General features: G+C 43.4%; 1 protein-coding gene across 1 annotated transcript; it reads left to right on the top strand.

Annotated features, from left to right (window-relative positions):
- The first annotated feature begins 1,297 nt into the window (after window positions 1-1,297).
- On the top strand, window positions 1,298-2,239 carry LOC110907274. Its single transcript, XM_022152276.1, has one exon. The coding sequence runs from the start codon at window positions 1,298-1,300 to the stop codon at window positions 2,237-2,239; it is 942 nt and encodes a 313-aa protein (XP_022007968.1).
- Window positions 2,240-10,953: the final 8,714 nt, after the last annotated feature.

Raw genomic sequence — 10,953 nt, 5'->3', positions numbered from 1 at the left:
GCACGAAGAAAGAAGAAGGCGCGAGTCACGTAAAGTCGCAAGCGTCACAAGATCACGGTAAGTTCATATGAACTTATTTACTCTATTTGTAGATTTATAAATGTAATATTTGGTATTATGAATTTAGTGTAAATTCTCATTATGGATCATGATTGATTAGATGCAAAGAGTTTATTTGAGAAATGTTCAAAAGATGATGTTGTAGTGAGTATGAAATGACCCGTCTAAATGGGTTGGAATGATGAGTAGAATGATTGTTGAAATGTTTAGGAATTGAACTATTCATAACGGGTCAAATGATGTAAGTAAGTCAAAATGTATGGTGTGTAACGATTCATTACAAATGAGTCGGAAAGTGGCATGTTGGGTGTTTCCAAATGGAAGTAAGGATGTTAAGAAAGTAACATGCCATGTTAACGGGTCAAATAATGATAGGTAATTAAATGATTTGAAAGTGGTATGTTGTAAATCTGATTATGCTTGTAGTTAGAAATAGAAAGGAGATTTATAAGTTATTCGCTTTAAACCGAGTTTTAAGGTGAACGACAATGCTAAACGGGTCCACAATTAAATTAGGGACCCGTAGGAAATAAAATTAAGTAAAACGGACTAGTAGAACTAAAGATATGAAGTTTTAAAGATTTAATGTTGGAAAATTTTGGAGCTGGGTATCTGCAGCTATAAAAGAACGAAACCTACTGTCAAAAAGAGGGCCTCGCGTCGCGCGACCCCTATCTGATCTTACTGTCGCATAACGCGGCCATTGTCGCGGCCCGCGACCACATGGAGGTCGAGCCTTCGCGGCCCGCGAGCTCCACAAATGCTGGCAAATTTTTTTTGTTTGTTTATTTTGAATAGGGAACTTGTTTTAACCAATTTCTAAGGCCTTATAAGTAATGTTTAAAGGAAAATTTGATATTAAGAAAGATAATGGAAAGTATATATGTTTACGGCATGATGAAAAAGTAAATCGTCGTGATCAAAGGTTTTGATCTACACGATATGATATAATCGTCAATGACGATAAGGCATGAAGTATGAATGGTAAATTGAATGTAATATGCTAACATGAGTTCAAATACGGTGAAGAGGTGTATGAAAAGAAAAATCTAATGAATGAGATAAATGTTTTATGTAGATGGCGGATAATGTAAACGTGAATGATGATATAGCGACACAACATGAAGCAATAAACTAAAGAATTGTGGAAGAAGTAGGGAGGGTAACAGAGGCTAGTATTCCTCGGCTAGCTCAAGAAGTTGAAGGTCAAGTGTTGGGAATAGTCAACAAATTAGTGATGTCCAAAGTTGAAGAGCTAAAGGAAATGATCAATGAACTGCAAATGAAGAAAAGCACTCGAAGGTGCACGTATAAGGAATTTATGGCATGTAACCCTTTGCCATATAAAGGGGAAATTGATCCGATAACCTGTCGAAGATGGATTTCAAGCACCGAGGCCGTGTTTGTGAGAAGTAGATGCGAAGTGGAGGATCAAGTAATGTTTGCTACGGGTCCCCTACAACTCCAAGCAAAGGATTGGTGGGACGCATATTCGAAGGAATTGGGGGATGATAAAGTACAAACATTAACGTGGCAAGAGTTCAAGGAACCATTTCTGAAATATCATAGCCCACAATCCGCAATTGATAAGATTCAAGAAGACTTCTTACGTCTTCGACAAAAGGATGAAACGATTGACGAGATAACGAATAAGTTCCTTGACAAGGTGAAGTTTTGTGGGGAGATAGCGGGGACCGAGAGGTCGAGAATTTTACGTTATCATGCTATGTTAAAGGCTGAATATCGTGAGTTCGTAAATCCCTCCAAGTGTGAAACGTTGAGTGAGTTAATCGACTGCGCAAGAGATAGGGAGATTGAGTTAAGAAGGCAGGTTGAACGGGAGGAGAAAAGGGTGGCGGAGAAGACTACCAACCGAAACCCATCAAAAAGGCAAGATATCACGATCAAAATAGGAAAGGGAAGACAAGTAGTGGAATCCCGACTTGTAAGACGTGCGGGAAACATCATTCAGGTGAATGTTTGCTGGGAAAGAAAGGGTGCTATAAATGTGGGCAAGAGGGACATCCGTATTATAAGTGCCCCGAGAATCCAAAAACGTGCTATAATTGCTATCAAACAGGGCACATTAAAGCAGAATGCCCGAAACTTCAACAAGGGGCAAAGAAAGATGGAAAGAAGGATGAGCTTTCCAAGGCTCGTGGAAGGATGTTCCAGTTAACCTCGGATGAAGCTAACACTAGCCCGGATGTGGTTTCAGGTATATTCTTATTTAACTCTATGCCTATGAATGTTTTATTTGATTTCGGGGCTAGTAGATCGTTTATTTCGAATAAATTATTAGTTCATCCATCTTTTAAGCTTGAAAAGATGTTAGTACCCTTAGAAGTGGAAGTTGCTGATTGTAAAAGCTATTTATTGCATTGTAACACCCTAGTGTTTCGAAAGTCAAAGTCAAAGTCGAGATTGAAGTCAAAGGAAGAAAAGATTGCTAATTGCAATCTGTCTCTCCTTGCTCAATTCCTGTTTTGACTTCTTTAACTATATATAGTCTATTTTATGTTACGTTAGTTGCATTATGTGGAGTAAGTAATTATAATCGCAGTAATCGAAGTATATTCACCGCTACGAATCGCTTTACGACTGTGAATAATAGGAAGTAACAATGCGATAAAGTCAATTAAACGCTAATCAATCTAATCTAATTAACATCGCGCTCGCAAACTCGAATTACGCATTTTGGTGATTACTATACGTGTGTGTGTGTGCCTTATGTGTTTCTTGTGCATGTTTATTTATGTAATGTGTGGTGATCAATCGGAACGCAATCAAACTCAATCGCAATCGAATCGCAATCGCAAAACGAATACGAATTAAGGGTGATTGTATGTTGATATAGTATGATAATTAGTGGAGAAGAGACAGTGCTCGATATGAGTAGTTGGGATTAAAAGTAATTTGACTAGGAAACTCCATCGCATCACGACGCTCACAATCGAGATCGAAACAGCAAAACTCGTCGCACCGAACACTCGAAAACAGGCGACCGATCGATCAGGCCACCAAATACCCATGTCACTTTCACACTTTCCATTTCTGGAAACTCTCTGACCGAACAGCACGCTCTCCTCACCTTTTCTCAGATTTCTCTCGATTCAGGTAAGATCTCGTCTTAAATCTTGTACCTTCTTGATCTACACGCACTCCTACACCTTTCTATCTTTTGAATCTTAACTTTTAACCGTGAAATCACCAAGATTCAAGGTGTTCTAGGATGACGTCATCAGGTGTTCTTGAAGAACTTCATGTTTTGGCCTCAACCCACCAAGAACAACTTATCTAACCGATTTCCACATAAACAAACAAAGATCGCTAGAATATCTAAACATTTTCACCAAAGAAAGGATTGAAAGATGGTTTTCCAACTTTCTTTCAACTCTTTTACACTCAATACACTCAAAACCGGTGGAATCGGGCCTTGTGTCGACATACTACTCATTCTGTGGTTACGTTAGCTCAAGATCCGATCCTACCCACGAGGTTCATCGATTTCGGGTTAAACAAGAACTTCGTCTCGAACAGTTCACTAATCGGGCTGGGGTGACTCCCGTCCAATCAGGAGAACCAAGTATTGACAAAGTTCCTGTTGTTGGACTCGTTATCAAAAAGCCTCGATAAAACGATAAACAATAAAAAACAACCAAGTGTAAGACGAACGGGACGACCAGGACAGGGTGCCGTCCGACCGGACTGCTGTCCGAACGGACAGCCACTCGAACGGCCGGCCAACCGATCGGCTTGCACTATGGGTCCCACATTTTATCACTTTTTCTAATCTTTGAAGTTTGAGTATTGAACGAACTGCTGTTCGATCAGACTACCATCCGATCGGATTACTCTTCGGATCATGAGATACTTGGGCATTAACACTTAATCGATTTTTCAACATGATTCAATGCACTAGGAATGCCACCCGATCGAACTGCTGTCCGATCGAGTGACATTCTGCTGTGAACTTGTTCCCACTAAGGTGCCCAGCCGATCAGGTTGTCGGCCAATCGAACGACCGTCTGATCGACCGACCTGGAAAGTAAAGGTACTTCAATGTTTTCAAATGCTACAAGAAAAACTTCAAAAGTCAAACCATCATACACAAACACATCCTTCCTAAAGGAAGAAACAATCCACTCAAACGAACCACCCGAACGGACAGTCATCCAAACGGTCAGTCACTCGTACGATCAGTTGTCCACCGTCCGATCGACCAGCTGTCCGACCCACCAACACTTATTCTCGTTTTATGCGTCACTTATCGTTATAATATCGAACTATTCATGCTAACTTTAATCTCAAGCTCTCCCTTCAATCCATCCAACCGCTGTGAGTATACTCGATCCCTTTTTGCTTATTGCACTTTTGGGTGTTACATACATTACTTATACGAAATCACATCAAACACACTACGCAATACTTTTAATGCTAACCGTTACCGCATGTATTACGTGACTTAATGAATGCTTGTTTGTTATGTTTACACATGGAATGTTGTCTACCTGCCTTAACGACGGTAGTACTATTAGTTTAGACTCAGCACCCGTTCACTCGGGGGTTGTTAAGGACAATTACTTGCATGGATTACAGTAGTGATCATGTATTGCGAACTGCCTTGGGTAGTCAACCCGCAGTCATTGGTATCGATAGGTTCATGTCGATAATTAACATGCTTCGTTTTCCTCCGTGTACATGCTGGTTATGCGTAAACTATTTCGAACTCTATATGCTATTATCAAACTTGTATACTCGCGTTTATACTCTATGTATTGACTTTTATTTTAACGTATGTGACAGGTAATTAGGATGCTTTTCTGCTAGGAAAGCGAGGCTACAATAAGTTTCTAGAGGCCAACAAATAGTTGTCTGTACTAATGTAATCAGGAGTCTCTAGAAGCAGATAAACAATTAGGCTACTTAAAAATCTGAGTTGTCGAAATAGAACTATTTGCCTAGATTTTGTCTGTAATAATTTGTTTACCTTTTGAGACATGGTATGGGTCATGTTATTTTAAATTGATTGGTAATGATAATTGTTATGGAAACTTCTGGACAATCTGTTTCACTCAGTGTCATGCCCTGATGATTCCGCCACCGGTTGGGGTGTGACATATTGGTATTAGAGCCATAACTATAGGGAATTAGGCAAGACTCGACATAGTCCGGGTCGATGTCTTAGAGACCTAGTCTATAGTTAGGACCCAATAGACCGAGTCGTGCATGTCCAATAGGGATTATGTATGAGCTTACCGCTAATCTTCGCCATTCTCATCTATACTACACTATCACTGCACTCGAATTTTCAAATAAAGACAAGCGATTAAGTCGAGATTAGGTGTGAAAACCGCAAACTCTCGACTAAAACCTGCTTGATCGACTCGCATTTTACTTACCAATGGAGAGAATTGTACCAAACCAGGAGTGAAATCCATATTTTGATGAATAATCTCCTCTATTTTATTAAAATCAAAGGGAAGTTGTCAAGCCAGGGATGAAACCCTAACCTTGACGGCTTATCCATGGTTTTTACAAAACTCTCACCAAAGTCTCGACGGACTCCAACGACCTGAACTCACAGTATGACAAGAGGGATGTGCGCCGGATGCCCAAGAATCGAGGCAGAGGCCCAATCCTGAAAGTCAAATGTGAATGACAAGTCTTTGAGAATAGTCGAATCGCTTTGGGTAGTCAACGTCTAATAGCCGCAAACGATCCACTTTTCGATTTTTATGTGTTTCGATTCTGAGCCCGCAACTGCTGACTCTGATGACTCGTTGATTTTATGTGTTTATATGTGTTTAACTGTTTATGTGTTTAAAATTTTGAGACTTATTCGATTTTTGCTCTCACTACGATCGACACACCCGACCCGCATTGCTTATCGCTAAGATGTGATCGCTTATACTCTACAAAAGTCCGCGAGTGTAGACTTTGAATGATAGGTTTCTGTATTCTGACTGCCTCTGTGACTAAATGCGTATGTGCTTCTGTGTTTCTATGCTTCTGTGCCCTACGTGCTTACGTGCTTATGTGCTTATGTGCTTATGTGTTCCTATGTGAATCTGTGATTTCGTGCCTATGTGTTTATGTAATTATGCGACTGTGTTCCTAAGCTTTAGTAAGTACTAGACGTGTGAGGTGAGATTCGATTATGATGTGTCTGAGACCTACGACGATGTCTATTGCAGACAATGTCGTCATCTGGACATCATCACCCACTTTCTCGCCAAGAAAAGAGAGACAAACGTCTTGCTGCTATCATCGCCAAACTAGTAGCAAAAGCTGTGAGTGATGTCTATGAGAACGTCAGTAAATCATCTGAGGAGTCGAGAACCGAAGCTCCCAAAGCTACCCCCAAAGCTGCCTGCAGTTTCAAGCAGTTCAAGGCTTGTGGGCCAAAGGAATTCACTGGCGAGGAAGGCCCTACAGTGTTGTTCCAATGGTTTGATTCAATTTAGGTTACTCTACGACAGAGCGGTTGCCTTGACGATCTCCGCACTCTCAACGCTACTGGCGTCTTCCAGTCCCGCGCACTAGACTGGTGGACGGCCGAGAGAAACAAACGAGGGAACGATGCAGCCTATGGTCTGTCGTGGGACGAACTCAAGGAGGTCATGCTGGAAGAATTCTGTCCTCCTCATGAATGCCAGAAGTTAGAAGATGAATTCTGGCACATTAAGCAAAAGGATGGCGAAAACGTTGCTCTAACTGCTAGATTCAAGTAGCTCAGTATCATCTGCCCTAATCAGGTGAAGACTTCTGACATGGCAATCAAGAAGTATATCCGAGCCCTCCCTGACTGTGTTGCAGATTTCGTGCAAGCGGCTAAGACTAAGACGATCGAGGAGACTTACTTACTGGCCGCTGAAATCAACGACAAGCGGGTCAAGGCTGGAGTCTGGGATAAAACTTCGAAGCACCTGCATCAAGCTACCACCACCGCTCCAACTGCCGAAACCACCGCCGCTTAACCGTCAAAGTCCTTACGCCGAAAGAAGAGGAACAACAACAGCAGCTCCAGCAACAAGAACTATGCCGTCACTACCACTGCTGCCCCTCTCCAAGCCGTACCGGCCCAGCAGCAGTCCCATCACCGTCCAGCTCCAACTACTTATGCACCACCAGCAAAGCGTGCATACACAGGCCCCCACCCGGTTTGCCCAACATGCTCTTATCATCATCCGGTGGGTCTTGCCTGTCGTTTATGCGCTCACTACAACAGGTACGGCCACTTCACTGTCAACTGCCGTACTGGTCCTCGCAACACCGCAACTCCTGCCACTGCTCATCAAGCTCTACTCCCCGCCCCACAAGCCCAACACGCGGCTCAGACACCCGCGATCAATGCTAGAGTCTGCTTCGCATGTGGTGATCCCAACCACTTCACGAACATGTGCCCGAACAGGGTGGTGAAACAAGAGCCCCAGCAGCAACAGCCTCACCAGCAGCAACAGCCACAGCAACAACAGCAAGCCGCATGCGCCAGAAACTTCAATATCAACGTGCGCCAAGCCCATAATGACAACAACATGGTCAATGGTACATTCCTTATGAATGGTATTTATGCATCGTGTTTGTTTGATACTGGAGCCGATAATTGCTTTGTGTCGTTCGAATTTGAAAAGCTCCTTAGTCGTAAGCGCTCCCATCTGCCCTCGATATTCGATGTTGAAGTCGCTACCGGAAGAACTGTCGCCGTTAATTCTGTTCTTCGTGATTGTATTCTTGAGCTCAACAATCACATCTTTCCGATCGACCTTATTCTGATGCAACTCGGAAGTTTCGATGTTATAGTAGGCATGGACTTTCTTCGAGAAAACCATGCTGAAGTTGTATGCTTCGACAAGATGATTCGTTTCTCGCTCGCGAATGGTGATTTATTATGTGTCTATGGCGAAACCGCTTCGAAAGGTCTCAAACTCATGTCATTCGTCCAAGCTAGCAAGTATCTCCGCAAGGAATACAGAGCTTTATTGGCCAACATTGTAGTAGCGGAGAAGGAAAAGAAAAGGAAGATAGAAATAAAAGACGACCCTGTGGTTCGTGAATTCCCTCAGGTATTCCCTGATGACCTTCCTGGACTACCGCCAAGTCGTGATATCGACTTCCGTATCGACCTCATTCCTGGAGCCAACCCTGTTGCCAAAGCCCCTTACCGACTCGCACCGTCTGAAATGCGTGAACTCTCAAATCAACTCCAGGAATTGCTTGAAAAAGGCTTCATTCGCCCGAGCACCTCTACTTGGGGCACGCCAGTCCTCTTCGTCAAAAAGAAGGATGGGTCGTTCAGGATGTGCATCGACTATCGGGAATTGAATAAGCTAACCATCAAGAACCGCTATCCTCTACCTCACATTGACGATTTGTTTGATCAGCTACAAGGTGCTACGTGTTTCTCAAAGATCGGTCTCCGTTCAGGCTATCACCAGCTACGCATTCAAGAGGAGGATATACCCAAAACCGCTTTTTGCACTCGCCACGGCCACTATGAGTTCGTTGTTATGCCTTTTGGTTTAACCAACGCACCCGTGGTTTCATGGATCTGATGAATCGCGTGTGTAAACCATATCTCGACCATTTCGTCATCATATTCATCGACGATGTCTTGATCTATTCCAAGTCAAGAGCCGAACACGCGCAACATCTACGTTTGGTTCTCGAACTACTCCAGGGGAATCGACTCTATGCTAAGTTCTCCAAGTGTGATTTTTTGGCTGGGGGAGGTTCAGTTTCTGGGTCACATTGTAAATAGTCAAGGTATTCATGTCGATCCCGCGAAGATTGAAGCAGTTAAGAGTTGGATTACGCCTAAGAACCCATCCGAAGTCCGCTCTATTCTCGGACTGGCGGGCTATTATCGATGATTTATCGAAGGATTCTCTAGGATCGTTGTGCCGCTTACCGCTCTTACGCATAAAGACAGGTCTTTTGTTTGGGGAACCGAACAAGAATCTGCTTTCCAAACCCTCAAGCACATGCTCTGCAATGCTCCTGTTCTCACATTACCAGATGGGAACGACAGTTTCATTGTCTATTGTGATGCTTCCAACCTTGGTCTTGGTTGTGTTCTCATGCAACGGGACAAGGTTATAGCTTACGCGTCTCGTCAGCTCAAAATCCACGAGAAAAACTATACAACCCATGATCTCGAGCTAGGCACGGTTGTTTTTGCGTTAAAGATTTGGCGACACTACTTGTATGGTACAAAGTGTACGATCTTCACCGATCATAGGAGCCTACAACACATCTTTAATCAGAAAGAACTTAACATGCGTCAACACCGATGGGTAGAACTTCTCAACGATTACGACTGTGAGATTCGTTATCACCCAGGCAAAGCAAATGTCGTTGCCAACGAACTCAGCAGACGGAGTTATTTGCTCAGCATTCGCAATACCCAAGCCCAACACGATCTCGAAACCCTCATTCGCGAAGCCCAGCATGCCTGTTTTAATGATCGCACTCTTAAGAAGGAACGAATCTATCACAATGGAGCTCAACTGGTAAATAAGTCGAATGGGATATTCCACTACCTGGACCGAATTTGGATCCCTAAGCGGACCGATTTGCGACAGATTTTGATGGAAGTAGCCCACATATCTCGGTATTCTATTCATCCCGGTGCCGACAAAATGTACCAGGATCTTCGCTACAAGTACTGGTGGCCGGGTATGAAAAGGGATATTGCTTTCTACATTGGAAAGTGCCTGACCTGTGCAAGGGTTAAAGCTGAACAACAAAGGCCCTCTGGCATGCTCGAGCAACCCCCAATCCTTATGTGGAAATGGGAGAGTATAGCTATGAACTTCATAACCAAACTTCCGCACACGTCGTCATGTCACGACAACATTTGGGTTGTTGTTGATCGTTTAACCAAATCAGCCCACTTTTTTCCAATACGAGAAGACTACAAGGTGGAACGATTAGCCCGAATCTACACCGACGAAATCATTTTGTAATCATGGGACGCCTCGTGACATCATCTCTGACCGTGATGCTCGGTTTACATCGCGACTGTGGGAAACGTTTCAAGTTGCTTTCGGTACTACGCTTAATCTGACTACCGCATTCCATCCTCAAACCGATGGTCAGACGGAGAGAATGATTCGTACTCTTGAAGACATGCTTCGTTCGTGTGTCATAGACTTCGGTGGTAATTGGGACAAATACCTGCCGATAGTCGAATTCTCGTATAACAACAGTTATCATACCAGCATCCAAATGACACCATTCGAGGCTTTATATGGAAGAAGATGTCGACCGCCTATTGTATGGCACGAGATCGGTCACTCGCAATTAACCGGTCCTGAGCAATTGCAAGAAACGACTGACAAAGTCCTCCAAATTCGAGACAACTTGTTAAAAGCTCGAAGTCGACAGAAAAGTTACGCCGGTAGACGACGCAGGCCCCTTGAATTTGACGTTGGCGACTACGTACTCCTAAAGGTATCACCTTGGAAGGGTGTGGTCAGATTCGGCAAGAAAGGGAAACTAGCGCCTCGATATGTTGGACCTTTCAAGATTCTGGAAAGGATCGGAAAAGTCTCCTACAGACTCGAACTACCGGAGGAACTTAGTAACGTCCACCCGACTTTCCACGTGTCGAACCTCCGAAAATGCCTAGCTGAGCATGATTTAATTGTGCCTCTCGATGACCTCCAAATAAACGAAACACTACACTTCATGGAGAAACCTGTCAAAATCATGGATCGCCAAACCTAGCAGCTCAGACGTTCACGCATTCCTATTGTGAAAGTCCGATGGGAAGGCAAACGAGGCGCAGAGTTCACTTGGGAACTCGAAAGCGACATGAAGGCAAAGTATCCGCAATTGTTTGTTATGGCTTCGGCCTAATTTCGGGACGAAATTCCCTCAACTAGGGGA

The sequence above is a fragment of the Helianthus annuus genome, chromosome 14 (assembly GCF_002127325.2).
Source record: "Helianthus annuus cultivar XRQ/B chromosome 14, HanXRQr2.0-SUNRISE, whole genome shotgun sequence".
Lineage (NCBI taxonomy): Eukaryota > Viridiplantae > Streptophyta > Magnoliopsida > Asterales > Asteraceae > Helianthus > Helianthus annuus.
Note: the sequence above shows the minus strand (reverse complement) of the source record. Positions and strands in the feature narration are given on the sequence as shown.

Coding starts and splice junctions, on each gene's coding strand:
- LOC110907274 (XM_022152276.1), top strand. CDS start 1,298: ATGTCCAAAGTTGAAGAGCTAAAGGAAATGATCAATGAACTGCAAATG.